Raw genomic sequence first — 16,182 nt, 5'->3', positions numbered from 1 at the left:
CCAAAAATTACGGCAGCCAGAAGCAGAGGCCACTTCTGAAAATGTGGGCATTAGCCTCTCCACTGCCCCGGCTTCATCCCCTGTGTTTATAAACCAGAGATAGTAACAGTTCCCTTTCTCAGTTTATTGGGAGGCTACAATTAATGAGAGTAAGTAATACACAGTACAAAAACTAAACACAACTCGTCATACATTAAAATCTCGACTAACCGGTACTAACCCTCACTTCTCTCCCACGGCCCTTCCCATCTTTTTGTCTGTCATTCATGGCCTCTTTCCTGTGCACAATTCCTCATTAATATCATTGAACATGTCTTTTGTTTTAATTTAAACAACATTTTGTATTTCACCTATTGGATGTTACTTTAATCATGTCGCTGCACTGAAAGCCAGGACCACAATTTCCAGTGCTGACTTAGCTGTGCTGCTGTTGTTTTGTATGTTGAAATGACACTCCTCAATCAACGCTCCTTACCAATTCCTGACAGGAAGTGCTGCGTCCAATTCATCAGCCAGGAGGACAGGCTTGCAGTGGGGTAGCTCCTGGCATCAGCCTGCCACTCCAGAATACTAGGCTTGTGAGAAGGTTTGCTTGGTCAAAATACTTAGAGGGTGAAATCCCTACTGAAATCAATGGGAGTTTTGCCCAAGATTCCACACAATATCTGTAGTACCTGCAGTCAGAATTCACTGATACCCAGGATTGTCAGGCTCACCTATGAAAAGTTATTCCCTGCTTCCGATTTAACTTTGTGTCTGCATTACTGCAGTTATATGCTGCACAATATTTCACCATGATAGTCCCCCTCAGAGATGGTTACTGCATTCAGTGCTGTAATGAGAAGAGAACAGATGTTGAACATGAGATCACATTTAGAGGTAACATCTGCTGAAAGGACATCAATGGATAGTTTCTGCAGTACATTTCCAACTGGAAGGCTGAAAGTAGAAGGGAGAATGAGAAATAATAATAATAATTAATAAAGCAAACTACCTTCTTCCTCCACATGATGTGATATAAGTATGCTAAAACAAGTACTGTATTGATATATTCCTGTATGCTGATATTATGGACATATATTTTACTCAGTTAAATGCAGTAATTCATCTTTTGTGTATAAATGATCATGCATAGTCACTAGGAAAAACAGCCATGTTTATTATTAAAAGAAAAGAAAAATAGCTTACTATCATTCTGAAAGCGGATAATACAGTGGGCAGTCATATCAAGACATCATTAATATCATTGTGCTGTACTTAACTGAAATTGTGACAACTTTCCACATATATATTTTTTCCCAATAGAGTGTATTCAATAAGAATAACCTTCATTACTTTAAACAGGTCTGCAGCAGCACCTGAAATTTGCATCTCAGAAAAACAGCTACAATGGCATTTGCAAGGCAGCCAAAATGTCAGAACAGCATTCTCAAAGTTACATCACAGTAGCCATACAAATCCATAATTACTGCTCAACTGAGAAAGAAAAGAAAGAAAGAAAGAAAGCTGAGAAATTAAATTAGCACCATAATCGGGGATGCTGGCACAGAGGTGCCAGTTTCTATAGGCAAGGCAACTACACAAACAGAGCGGGTGTACTGTGAAGTGTTAACCTATAAAAGAAGAGCAGCAAGTTATAAAATAAACACAGGAAAAAAATAAATAAAAGCAAAACTGAGGAGGAGGTTTTCTTTGTGTGCTCAGTGCTGAATTTGTGGTTTATTTGTTATGGAAAGTATTGTACCTCCTTAGCATAAACAGTCGCAGTGAGGCAATTAAAGAAAAAAAGAAAAAAAAAACAGTTTCCTGCCAAATATGGCTTCAAAACAAACCTATAGCAATGTGACATAGTCCAACACTTCATCTCTCTTACAAACAGATAAGAAAAAACGTATTTCAAAGATTGCAGTTGGCTTTGTTATAGTGGAACAGTACACTGAGTATTTAATACCTGGAATGTATTTACCACAGTTTTATAGAAAGTGGCATCATCCCTCTGGCTAAAATTGAACAACTAATTTTATAATTCGAGAGTTGTTTACTCAGCAGTTGGAAAAGTCATTCTTTGGACAAGTTGGAATGTGTTCCACGACAACCGCATTAAGCAAACACCCATTCAAAGTAAATATTAACAGGGCTTCATTTAATGCAGGAGAAAATGCCAGATCACATTTTTATTTTCTTTAGAAGGTTGAAGAATGCAACCCTTGAATACAGGAAGACAACTATATCAGTTTTGCATAATCAGGCCTGAATCTGCAAAAAATCAGGTCAAGTTCTAAAAAGACATGTCAGAGAAGGGACACAGCACAAATTCCTTTTGTTTTAGGGCCTGATCCAATGCCCACAGAACTTAATGGCAGTCCTTCCACTGACTTCTCTGGGCACTGATCAGGCTTCTCATCTTTAGACATTTGTTATTACTAGACTATATTTCTTACAAGTTTCTTCTTGTACAGAAACCAGAAAAGTAGTACTTTGTACATATAATCTTCATTTACGCTTAAAGGAAAAATATATATTATAGAGCTTTCTTAAGGGAACTATTATCAATGTCTAAAATTATCTGAAATATCAAGGTGAATTAGCACAACATGAACTGAAACACCGAAGAAACTATGTCAGCTAGTCATACACTTTGTTCTTAATTCTATTACTTTTATATTGTGTAAGAGGATTGCATATAAATTTAATAATCAGAACTACTGAAGAGCTAACTCCAATCTAATTTGGAGACACACATGAAAAGATGGGGTTCTCTTCTTTCACCAAAGACATCATCATCTCTGTGATTAGGACAAGAAAAATATTACCATTAGGGTTATTAGCAAAGCTGATAACCACATTGTGCAATCAGTGCTCCCCTTTACAGCCCATTCAGTGAACTATATTTTAATGGAGCTATACCTATCTCATAGAGCTGGAAGGGACCTTGAAAGGTCATTGAGTCTAGTCCCCTGCCTTCACAGCAGGACCAAGTACCATCCCTGACAGATTTTTGCCCCAGATCCCTAAATGGCCCCCTCAAGGATTGAACTCACAACCCTGGGTTTAGCAGGCCACTGCTCAAACCATTGAGCTATCCCTCCCCGCCCCCCCCAATAATATTCTAACACTCTTATCTGAGGAGGGACCAAGCAAAGGAATTGGTTAAAAACTGAGAAATAATAATTCAAAAGACAAAAAGAGGCAAGTTAATTTGTTATACAAGAATTATAATGCTGGTAAAACACACTACTTTTGGAAATATCTCCCACTGCTATCTCAAGGAAGATGTTACAAAGTGAGTTGCTGATTCTCCTGGAGAGTAATAAAAGGCAGGAGAAGACTAAAACATCTGCAGAAATGTTATTTAAGGGACATCCCATCATCATACACAGTCTCTCCACAGGCGTACTTCTTTGGTTTTGGAAGCGGGAGTGACTGGGTGGGAAGAAGACAGGGCATGGGGAAAACTGTTCTAAGCAATATCACTGATGTATTTATTAATTTATTTCTTTTGATTTTTAAAGTGCTTAATGCAGACTCAAAGAACTTCACAATTAATTTAAACACTCTTTCAATGCAAAATGTACCATTCATTTAATAATAAAAAGTGAGACTAGACAGGGCAGGGATGGTGTCCCTAGCTTCTGTTTGCCAGAAGCTGGGAATGAGTGTCAGGAAATGGATCACTTGATTACTTGTTCTGTTCATTCCCTCTGGGGCACCTGGCATTGGCCACTGTCAGAGGACAGGAAACTGGGCTAGATGGACCTTTGGTCTGACCCAGTATGGCTGTTCATAAGAGAACAGAGATTTCATTGAAGCATGGATGGGAAAATAGTGGGAGCATCACTCACTAGGGAGCTGTGCTGCCACAGAGGGAATCATGGGAAGTAATGGTGGTGGAAATGGCCTTCTATGCATATGTTTTGACCTGGAGTGGCTGCCCTGACATCCCTGGAATTATCTTTTAGCACTCAAGATGTCTTCAGTTTGGACAGGTAATGTCACCTGCCCACGCCAGAAGACCGGGACAGGGGCACAACCCATTTCCCTCCCACCAGAGGGAAATCTGTGGCCTTGAAGCTGTGGAATTTTCCATCTGATTTCCTTGTTGTGTGGAAGGGCACAATTTTCCCTAAGAGACTAGAATACTCTTCCTTTATCTGGCCTGAAATGGTTAACTCAAATTCATACAGACATTTACATACAAAATGATGCCATCATTAAACAGACTCTTATTGGTGGATAACTGTGCCCTGCATTTATAAATCATAAATCCTTGCTTCACTTACTGGTACTTCTTTCCTAGAGGCAAACACACAAACCAAGTGTGCATATTACATTTTTTCCTCTTTCACTTGTCTCGGTTCTGCTACATAATCTCAATACAAATACTTTAATTTTCTAAATGTAATGTAAAGACCCTCTTGTATATTTACAAGCATCCTCCTGCATGTCACATTCTGGTGTTATGAATTGCTATCAGAGCTGTTTGGGTAATACCAAGTAGTTCTTAGAACCAAGCAATAAGCACATTGTCATTCAGGAAAGAGGCACGCAGCGCAAATCTTCAAAACTAGACAGAAACACAGCACAAGAGAGGGAATTTAAAACTATGTTTATTTCTGTAAACAAGGAGAAAACCTTTTTTGGTAGCATCTATGAAGCATGAGGAGCAAGTCTAATCTAGATGTGAAGATTCTATAGTTCAAGGACATTTTGCTTTTGGAGAAAAGGGGTACTGAGAATGCCATGTAGGGTGACCAGACAGCAAATGTGAAAAATCAGGATGGAGGTGGGGGGTAATAGGAACCTATATAAGAAAAAGACCCAAAAATCGGGACTGTCCCTATAAAATCGGGACATCTGGTCACCCTAATGCCATGTCCTCTGCTGTGACTGGTGCACTGCTCTGTAATCTGATGCAATTGCACTGCTCTTTGTTAATTTAGAAACGAATCCTGCCCTCCCCCACCCCACTTCCCATGGGGCCCTGGACAGAGCAGAACAAATGTGGTTCTATTCCATGGATGGGTCAGGATTCCCTGTGCCTGCATGGGGGATTCAGACCCTATACACACAATGGAATTTAGCTCTGTGTAGGCTCCCTGCATGGAGGATGGGTTTACATGGAATGAGATTGGAGCATTCAAGGCTATGCCAATCCACTGGCCGAAAGGCATGAGGGGAGGCAGGCAGAGCATCTGTGTGACTTCAATAGTGGCCACAGAGAAGGCCCACACCACATCTCCCCTGCACATATGCCCTGTATTGTGATAATATGCACATATGCCCCTGATAATGTGGGAAGAAGATTTTGATCTCACTGTCACACTATGTTTTCTAGAGAATCAAAAGTAAATCTCAGCATTTTACAACAGAAAACATCACAGCTGTACTTAAATACACTTCCCTTTTTACACTGATTTATATTACCGTTCATTTAAAATCTGCCCCTTTGGATAGCTGCTCATTGACTTTAATTAGCTTATATTTAATAACCTCAAAACACGGATGCATTAAATATTGGCAGAGTTAAATGTGTTTGAGAAAAAATGTTCTAGCTTTCACAGTTACAAGTGCTATGTGATATCTATTCAGATGGATCATATATTTATCATTATCTTCTTCAAATCTTTAAATACTTCATTATTTCATATGTGTTAGTGGAGATGGAACCAAACCCCCTCCAAAATCTTTGGTAGCTCAGGAATAAGAAGGGAACTCCCCATTCGAGGCTCTTGGCTTGGGAATTTGCTTCCCTCCTTGGTCCACCGCTGCCTAGATTTGGCACCATTCCAGGCATGCTGCAAAGCCCAACTTAGCTTGCAGGCATCCAGGTTGGGAGCTCATATCTGGAGGGGCTGTAAAATGAAGAACAATTTAGATGGGATCTCATAAGATGGCAGCCTAAAGTGGCTTTAGTTTTTGTGGGAGAGTCTGTTAAATAGAACATTTGTAATTGGAAAAACAGATAAACTAAAACATTGTATTGAACATTTTAGACTTCTTGCGAGTTCTGTTTTGGGAGGTGCTTGGTGCTCTGGTTAAGTATGGTGGGTTTTGCTCTTTCCACAACAAAAACAATATGAAGAAACAACACAGCACAGCTGGATCCCAAATAACAGTGCAAAACCTAGCTACACCCATACCTTTGCTCTGACCGGTTTTTGGTGGCTTCTGAAAACATGTAACACAGTGAGTACCACTGGAGGGCTCACAAACTCTTTCAAGAGATACTAACCTATTCGGATGCACTACATTTGGTGCTACAGGTTTTAACAAAATAAAAATAATTTTGGAATGTAAAAATAAAAGCATTCCATATTATTGTGCTTTCTTAAAAAAACAAGACAATGTAAAGCATCATGATTAAAGCCATTTTGGTGAATAACAATATTCCTAAACACCATGAATCCAAAACTACCACAGGTTCATAAAAATAAAAACAAAACACAACTGAAATGTTTTTGACAAAACCGGGTTTGAAATGTATCTAGTAGTTCATGATATTATGTAACAAAAGTGCACGGTACCTATTGTAATACACACCCAAGCAAGAAATAATCGTATGCAAAAAATTCCAAATCAAAACAATAAAAACCTTAATATAACACTAACTTTAGATTTTAACCACAAAGAGATGGATCTTGATTTTCATATACACTAAGGCCCTTTTATGCCACTCTGGCAGAATAAATGGGCCTAAAAGACAAACATAATTATATTTATACTCACTTTAAAGAAGTCTTAGACCGCATCTACACTGCGCACTTTGGTCGATGCAAGTTATGTTGGCAGACAGCCACCAAAACTTGTATATTGCTTGGGCGTGTACACACATGGCTTGCATTGGCACTGCAGGTACTCAGCAAGAGCGCGTCGATGCAAAGTGTAGTGCACCGCAGGTAGGTCTCCCAGTGTGTCACATGCTGCCATCTGATGCAATGCCTTTTGGGAAATTTTCACAATATGTTGCGGATAGAAATGACTTGCCCAGTGATCTCTGGATGCAAGGATCAAGTTCCCAGCATGCAACTTGCTGAATTTCCTAATGCCATCCATATCCCATAATTTTCATGCCTTTTTAACAAAAAAATCCCAGAAATCTGTACAGCACTTTTCAGTATCCACCATCGCTCAGAAGCATGGAGCCTGCAGAGCTCTGCGCTGTTCTCATGAATGTTGCAAATATAGGATGCTCGATTCTCTTTTATTTGGAAACCCACAGAAGTACGGCAAGAATGGGGGACATGACAATTTCTTCGAGCAGAGCTTGCTAAGGGACATAGTGAAAAACAATTCAAGGTTGTGGGTGGTGTTCACAAAGCAGCTGCAGATGGTGGAGCATTACTTTTGGGCCCCAGAAACAAACACTGACTGGACAGGTTTGAGATGAAGTGGATGTGGAGGCCACATTCCTGGATCTGTGTACCATGCTCACCTCAGCTCTCCAGTGCAGCGACACCAAAATGAGAACTGCATTGACAATGGAAAAACAAGTAGAGATCAGTCTCTGGAAGTTTGCAATGCCGGACTGCTACCAGTCAGTGGAAAATCATTTTGCAGCTGGAAACTCCACAGTGGAGGGGCCGCCATAATGCAAGTATATAGGGCCACTAATCGTCTCCTGTTATGGAGGACTCTCAGCAATGTGCAGGACTTAGTGGATGGATTTTTGCAACAATCGTGGTTCCTGAACTGCAGTGGGGCAATAGCCATATTTTGGCACCTGCCCACCTTGCCACAGAATACATCATCAGAAAGGGCTGCTATTCTATGGTTATGCGAGTGTTGGTGGATCACTGGGTATACTTCACTAAGAACAATGTGGACTGGGGTCAGGGAAGGTGCATAATATTTGCATCTTTAAGATCACAGGACTACTCAGAAAGCTGCAAGCCTGGACATTCTTTCCCAACTGGCAGATTATCATCAGCAATTAAAATGCCAATAGTGATGCTGAGAGACTCACCCTACTCCTTTCTCCCCTGGCTCATGAAGCCCTGCACTGGTCGCCTTGACAGCTCCAAGGAGAGATTCAGCTACTGGCTCAGCAGGTGCAGAATGGTGGCTGAATGTGCTTTTGGTAGACTGAAGACACTCTGGAATTGTTTACTTGCTAGCTGGATGTCAACGAGAAAAATATCCCGACAGTTATAGCTGTTGTGTTCTGCATAATATCTGTGAGGCAAAGGGGGAAAAGCTCCCGCCGGGGTGGAGCTGGAGCAGCCAGACACAAGGGCCATTACAAGAGCCCATGTGGGGCTATGCAGCTGAGGGAGGCTTTGGAAGAGCACTTTAGCGGTCAGCCACAGTAGCATTCGGTGCTGGATTAGTCTTTGGAGCTGGAGCTTTGGGTGCTGCTAAGAATTGTGTACTGCTTGCTGTTCATTTATAAATATGACTAGGTGTTTTCCTGAAGCTATGAATTACGTGGTGCTTGCTGGATATTAACAAGTACCGTTTGCTTTGAGTACTGATATGCATTCTACAATATGTACTGTGAACTAATAAAGAATTTTATTCTCCAAAAATAGAACTTTACTGAGTGGGAAAAACAGTGCAGAAAAACAATGCAAAAAAACAAAACAAAGGCAATGTAATACAAAATTCTAACAAATTAATGAAGTGGAATTTTATAATTGGAAAGGCAGCAAACATTTCTGTCCACTTCCGTGCACAAGTGTAGTCCGTTGTGGCTACACATACACCAACCATGGTTCTGTGAAGCTGTGGTTTTCCTTGCTGTTCCTGGCGAGGAATGATAGGGATGCTATGTGGTATGTTGGGAGGTGCAGGGAGCAGAAACCATGGAGTTCTCCAAGGGCTGAAAAGGTGGAGCGTCTAACATTTTTGGATCTATAGGTCAACCATGTGCTGCAGCATTTGGGTTTGCTGCCTGAGAAGTCCCATTATGTCCTGGTGCATTTCCCTCTCTTTGTCCTGCTGGGGTTCCTGGGCCTCTCTCTTGTCCTTTCTTTCCTTCTTTAGGCTGTCAATCATATTGGCCCTCCAAGCCCTTTGTTCATAGTCGGATACAGCACTGGCTTGTAGGATCTCACTGAACATGTCTTCCCTAATCCTCTGCTTTCTCCTCCTCATCAGGGTCAGATGTTCTGCAGGTGTGGAATGGGGGAGCACCACACCAGTAGCTGCTGGTTTAAAAAAAAAAAAAAAAAAGAAAGAGAGACAGATGTACCACTGCATTTACAGTCCCAATGGAAATGGAAAGATAAGTTTCACAACTCAATTCCCTTATGCCCATAAAAATGTTTAGTAAATAATGCTTATTGACACTTCAGCTTTGGAGCACCTTCGCACAGCACTGCTCTCCAGCCACCAGCATAGTTAGCATGGTCTGCCAGGGTGGGGAGGTGGCGGGGGAGGGGGAAAGAGAAGGTACTTCGGTTGCATGAAGCAAGAAAGTGACATTTCAGTCCCTGTTCCCGTGGGTCTGAGTATAGGGCAGTGGCACTGAATACTGGAACTATTTTCCACAGGTTCTGTTGGTTTTGGCTGATATCTCATATCCAAAGGCACAGAGAACACAATTGCTACTGGCATTCTGAAGCTGCCTGGGCCCACATGACACTAGCCTGTTTACTGCAATGATGCCAGCCAAAGTAATCACAGAGTAGTGTGGGAAAGTGTCTTCCTGCGGAGGAAGATATAAGGCAGCCATCCCCAGAAACCTTCAGAAGAGGATTGCAGAGAATCTCCACAAAAGTTTCATAGAGATCTCTCAGAAGGATACAAAGGACAACCCTATGTACATAAACAAAGTGCTGTGCATCCCCTGCCCAACCCAACGGGAATGAGAACCAGATGCCAACTTTACCTGTTTGTTGTACCTTTACTTCTTCTCATACAAGTAAATGAATGAAAAGTTGATACCTTTATCTTGTTAACTTGGGGATGGGCCAGGTGCCATATTTAAATTTAAACACTGTAAGGAAAATGCTTGCACGCACTTACTCTCTTTCCTTCATCAGGCTCATCCATGCTCACTTGGTGGGGCTGGCTAGACTGTGGTGGTGTCTGGCTAGAATGTGCCAAGGGGTGTACCACCCCCTCTTCTTCCTCCTCTTCCTCACCGTTCACAGCAGAAGTCTCTGTCTCAGGCTCCTCTGAGGTATCCATAGTTGTCTGTGGGATGCTGATGGGGTCTCTGCCAAGTATGGCATGCAGCTCATTGTAAAAACAGCAGATCTGCAGGGCACCACCAGATCTATTGTATTCCTGGCCAAGTTTCTTTGCTTTCATGCAGCACTGCTACTGATCCCTGTCATATCCCTTTGCCAGCATCCCCCATGCAATCTATTTTAGATGTCCATATTTCTACAACTGGTCTATAGCTGTGCTTCCCACAGCCAATTCTCCCCACAGGGCCAGGAGATCCTATAACTTCTGTCTATTCCAGGCAGGAGCACATCTATTATATTGTGCTGGAACAGTTGATTGGGCAGTTGCATACAACAAGGAAGAGCTGCTAGGTGTGCTCACCAAGGTAGGCAATCAAGAAAAGGCATTTGAAAAACATGTGTGGGGCTTCCAAGTAGGGGTAGTTTCCAGGATCTGTGACTTCTGGGCAGTTAAATTTGCAATTGTAAACAGAGTGTTACTGTTATAGAGAATGGGGCATTGTGGGACAGCTGCTGGAGGACTGTTAGGGTTGATACAGGTCATGCAGTATCTACACTCACACTGCACCAACCTCGGTAGGTTAATGATGGTTCCATGCTGTTCGGGGAGGTGGTTTTACTGTGTTGATGTAACGGGGCATTTACATTGGCTGGACACAAAGTTGAGTATAGGGGAACATATATACACAAATGAGTTACTGTCTATGGTTCCAAAAGGTGACAGAGCAGTAATTATCTGTCAGCACTGTGTGTCTGACTATGCACAAATAGGTCAACGCAAGGGGACTTACTTGGTAGCGCAGACCAGCCCTAGTGTACATGACACTTGTATCTGTGCAATAGAGTTAAAGTCTCATATTAATATTAACTCTGATCTAATGCAGATGAAGAAAGTAAACACACCACAATGCTACATGCCTCTAAAAACACTTGAGATGGAACACTATTTTAATGTCTAATATATTACATGATCAAATAACATTCATCTATGTAATAAATATGGAACACTACTGTATATATGTACATCTATGGCTACAGACAACAGCTCAGCTATGTACGCCATATTATTTGCCAAATAGTATGTCCTGTTATACAGTACTGTGTGATTCTGTAACTCAAGACCCTGTCACAGTATACAAGTCCGAGGGGGCAGAGGCAAAGTTCCTGTGAAAGTGCCAGCTCTTGCCAACGCTTTAGGCGTCAGCTGAGCATTGACAAGCTTGTACACAGAAACCAAACCAACTTACCTGTATGTTAGTATTGTTCAAAATAGGTGTTGAACTTGTGAAGATGTGTTAGTGTTTAGACTCTAAAATGCTGGTTAGTTGCTGCATGCATTAATCTTACTCGTAATGTCTGTATCCCATGCTATAAGGTAATATGTAGGTTTTGCTTTATAACTGTAAAAATGCCTGCTCTCAATTTGCGAACACAGGCAGGAGGAGTGGTTCCCCAGCCCATCAAGAAGGACTATCAGAACTAAGTGGGCCATAGTGAAACATCATGATACAACGATGGGGTTAATGACCCTCTTACACCATGAAGGTGATATGCGCAAGAAAGCTCGTCCCATCAATTTGAGTTCTTGAAGAAGGAAATAAAGATAGTGACATAAAAATTCTTCATCTGTTTGCTGTTTGGACTCCCACAGGACTAGAGCTAAGAAACAAAAGCTAACCTGGGTTAGCCCTAAAAGACACAAAGTGCTGACAGATAATTACTGCTCTGTCACCTTTTGGAACCATAGACAGTAACTCATTTGTGTATATATGTTCCCTGCTTTAACCTGCAAATAATTCGCTCATTTCTTTTTCCTAATTAATAAATCCATAGTTAGTTTATTATATGATTGTCTACAATCATTGTCTTTGGTGTGAGATCTGAGGTACAAATTGATCTGGGGTAAGTGACTCGTCTCTTGGGACTGAAAGAAACCTGAATCTTTTGTGATCCTTGGTGTATATTGCAACCACTATTACTAAGTCCAGCTTTCCAGGGTGGCAAGATAGACTGGAGAGCCCAAGAGGACTGCCTGTGACTCCATGGTAAGACTTGTAGTGCTTCAGGAGTTCACATTTATTACTGGGTTGGTGAAAACTACTTATAGGACATACCTGAGGTCGACACTCATGGTCATGAACCACTCCAGACAGTCTGACACACATCTTTCATAATATTAATATCATAGCCTTAACAATACAACAAATATTGTTGCACAGCACTTTTAAAATAAAGTTTTAAAAAATATGAAAAACAAACAACAAAGGACAGATTATTGCTTGTTCTTAAGTACCATGCAGGACATCTAAGTAGGGCCATCCCTATGGGGGTGCGGGGCCCGGGACAACGCCCCCACCCGCCTTGGCCCCAGGCTCCGCCCCCACTCCACCCCTTCCTGCCCCTGCTCTGCCCTGCCTCTTCCCGCCCCTGCTCCATCCATGCCCCCATTCCACCCCTTCCTCCAAGCCTCCGCCCTACCTCTTTCCAGCTTCCGCCCCCTCCAAGCGACGCTGGGAGCTGGCGGGGCAGGCTGGGGCGGGGTCGCTCGCTGCTGCCAGCACCAGACCCCCCGCTAATCTCCCAGGCCACCCTGGACCTCACATCCCCCTGAAGCATGGGGACCTCAAAGTGCAGGACCCCAGGCGGTTGCCCCAGTCCATCCTATGGATGGGATGGCTCTGCATGTAAGTGGCCACTGTCAGAAGACAGGCATCTGGGCTAGATGGACCATTGGTCTGACCCGTATAGCCATTCTTATGTTATGTTAAAGCACGCTGCTACTCCTCCTGCCAAGCAAATTGGCTGGGATTGGGTGGAGCTTCTCACCAACCCATTGGTCAACCAAGCTGGTTTGGAGTGAACAGGAGCAAATGCTGTGCACCGTAAAGGGCTGTAGGAAAAAAAAATATTCCCTCTCAGGAGCAAGGCAGAGACAGGAAAGGATGTGTGGATCTGAGCTGGAGTCAGTGCAACCACTCTATCTAGCCCCAATTCAAAAAAAGACACACAAGACATATTTCTCCGAGGTCTTCCACGTCTTCCATGTCTACTGACCAGGCTAGGGTGATGAACTATGTTTCAAAGAGCTAACGGATGGATAATTTAAAACGTGGACACAGCTTCTTTTCAAGAGATAGCATACTAAATTTTGTTTGTATTACAAAATCATGCAACTCAACACAACTGGGGTATGATTTTTGCCTATATACAGTTAAAGTGCATTTGAGATTTAATAGCGGATGCAGCGCATTAGGAGCCCCAAAAGGAACATCCTTTAAAATACAAGCCAAGTGGTCACTCAGGACCACCCTTATAAGATAAGACAAGTTCCAGCTTGTGGCAGTAGGACTGAAAGCTAGTGATTTCTCAGGTTACAATTAATGCAAGAGCAGGACTCAGACCTATCTCTCTTATACAACATCATTATTAAACAAGATATTGTTATGGCAGAAATTTGTACAGTGCCTAGCACAGTGAGGTACTAGTCCATGACTGGGGCTCATGGGCACTATGGTAATATAAGTAATAAATAATAATAAAAATAATAATAAAAGTCACCAAATGTCACTGTCACACAATCTTGTAAATTATTTTTCTTTACATATGATTGCTATACAGTCTGAAGAAATGCTATACTCGTATGTTTGTGATGCATGTTCTTTGGGGGGAGATGTTGGGGAGTCTCTCTAACTAGAGTCAGGCCTAGACTCTTGGGGTATGTCTACACTTAAAACAGTACCGCGGTGCTGCTATAGCACTTCAGTATTAAGAATACCTAGAGTGATGGGAGTGGTTATGCCATCAGTGTAGGTAATTAGCCTCCCAGAGAGGTGGTAGCTAGGTCGACGGAATAATTCTTCTGTCTACACCGGAGTAGGTCATACACATTTTTCACACCCCTGAGAGACATAGCTAGATCAGTGTACATTCCTAGTGTAGACCAGGCCTTAGTACAGAGTTGCTTCTTGGGAACTGACTGGGATCTGGGCTGACATTCATGAATGGGGGGATTGCCTATGTGGTGTTGTTTGTGACCACCTCTGTTCAATGACTGGCATATAGAGTGTAAATGGACAAGTTACACTAAGAAAATATCTAGACTCCATATTACTGATTTCTACTCCAATGGGAAACTGACGTGCAATGGCCTGACATCTACTACCACTTAGCAGAGGGAAAACATTTAATAATTTTTTCAAAATAAAATTGTATTTGAAAGGCAATATTTAAAATTGACTTCAGGTCATTACTATAAGAGAGACGCAATCAACCTGGAACTCTAGAGCCCTGAGTCTCAGTTATACAAAGGCCATTTTATGCTAGTCTGGCACCATAAAGGGCCTGAAAGTAGGCAGAAACAGCCTACTGAGAATCCCTGCTCTGCAAAGATAATCCTACAGCCAGAGTACTGCTGGCGTTGGTGACTCTATTCCCAGTACCTGATGGAGGGGGCATAGCTAAAGTGAACTGCACTATAGCTGTTATCTATTTCCTACGGTCATTGGAAGCACACTATAAGCTACAGCGGCCCGGAGGTCCCCTAATTTGTGCTCCCTCTCACTAGTTGTGCCATGTCTAAATGCTAGTTTGGTGACCCCCTGAGGCAGAGGCCAGCCTGACTAGATATTGGTTCTGCAAGTCAATTAGGATATTTGGATGTAGCATTCAAAACAAAACAAAACTCTAAAGACTTAAAGATGCATGAAATCCCTTGACTCTTCTTTCAGTTTTTGTTTTCTAGTTCCTGCAAGGGAGAGAAGTGAAGAAGCAGTTGGTAGGGTTTTTTTGTTTGTTTGTTTGTTTTTTTAAAAGACCAACCAATTCAAACTCTGGCTTCATCCCACAGATCCTAATAATTTTTAAATTATAGATTTATATCATCCTCTTCCTTGATGTCTTTTCTAAGGTTCTGATCCTACTGCCAGTGAAGTTAATGAAATCTTCGCCGCCAACTTCAACAGCAGCAGAATTAGTCCAGGAGTCGTGAAAATCTTTCATCTAACAAGGAGTCTCAGCTCCATTCTTGCCACCGCTAGAAGGAGCAATGTAAGTACTGGGGCATTTTATGAGAACCAGCAGCTAAAGCTCATGGCTCTTTCCATGCTCTATTCTAGAATGGAGAGAGTGGAATTTCTCGTGAAAATGTCTGACCAATTAAATAAACAAAACAAGTACGTAGTACTTAAATTTTGGGACTGGGTAAAAATGTGCTTGTTTAGTTCAAAATGTTTTGTTGATGAAAAACTAACCCCTGCTTCTGCCTCTCCCTTGCTGGAAAGGCACTGTGACTAATGCAAAGGAATGTTTTTGAATCAGAAAGAAAAAAAAGTGTGTAATGTACCCTCTGCTTTTGGAACAGTTCCTTGGTATTTCAGATGCAGTGAAATCTTGCCTTGGAGAAAACAGATTGCTGTGATCTCTGCAGGAACCAGTGTGTGGTGGGGGCAGGGGGCAAAATGCTTCCTCTTCAAAAAGTAAGTTTTTTTTGGCGGGGGGGGGGAATAAAAATTCAGTAATAGAAAGAGGAAGAACTTTGTGAGGAAAGGGGGCAAAAGTAGCCCCATTTATGCAGTGCCTCTTTGTTACACAGCACGAGACTGGCAATTTGCAGACCCCATAAGAATTCTAAATGACCTTGGCAAATTGATCTGAAATCAACAAGATAAAATTCAGTAAAGACAAGTGCCAAGTACTACATTTAGGAAAGAAAACAAATGCACAAATACAAAATGGAAAATAATTGGCTTGGTGGTAGTACTGCTGAAAAGGATCTAGCGCAGGGGCAGGCAACCCTTCAGAAGTGGTGTGCCGAGTCTTCATTTATTCACTTTAATTTAAGGTTTCGCGTGCCGGTAATACATTTTAACGTTTTTTAGAAAGGTTTTCAAAATGTTTAAGAAACTTCATCTAAAATTAAATTAAAATGCTGATCTTATGCCGCCAGCCTGGGGTTCTGTTCACCTAGGCTGGCAGCGGGCTGAGCAGGGCCTGCGGCCGGGACGCCAGCTGGCAAGGGGCCAGCAGCCAGGACCCCAGACCTGGGGGGGGG

General features: G+C 42.1%; 1 protein-coding gene across 4 annotated transcripts in view; it reads right to left on the bottom strand.

Moving 5' to 3' along the window:
- LOC117878659 (THAP domain-containing protein 6-like) overlaps nucleotides 1–16,182 on the bottom strand; it is a 29,785-nt gene that overhangs the window by 5,590 nt on the left and 8,013 nt on the right. For 2 of the 4 annotated variants that reach the window (XM_034772981.1, XM_034772984.1), the window contains exon 2: nucleotides 717–832. In XM_034772981.1, the coding sequence (XP_034628872.1) occupies nucleotides 717–796 (80 nt within the window). In that variant the 5' untranslated portion in view covers nucleotides 797–832. Of the gene's footprint in view, nucleotides 1–716; nucleotides 833–6,726; nucleotides 7,468–7,963; nucleotides 8,758–16,182 lie in introns of those variants that run through there. The other 2 variants (XM_034772982.1, XM_034772983.1) reach the window with 2 other exon arrangements.

Source organism: Trachemys scripta, chromosome 6 (genome assembly GCF_013100865.1).
Source record: "Trachemys scripta elegans isolate TJP31775 chromosome 6, CAS_Tse_1.0, whole genome shotgun sequence".
NCBI classification, from domain to species: Eukaryota; Metazoa; Chordata; order Testudines; family Emydidae; genus Trachemys; species Trachemys scripta.
This window is presented reverse-complemented; position numbering and strand designations above follow the sequence as displayed.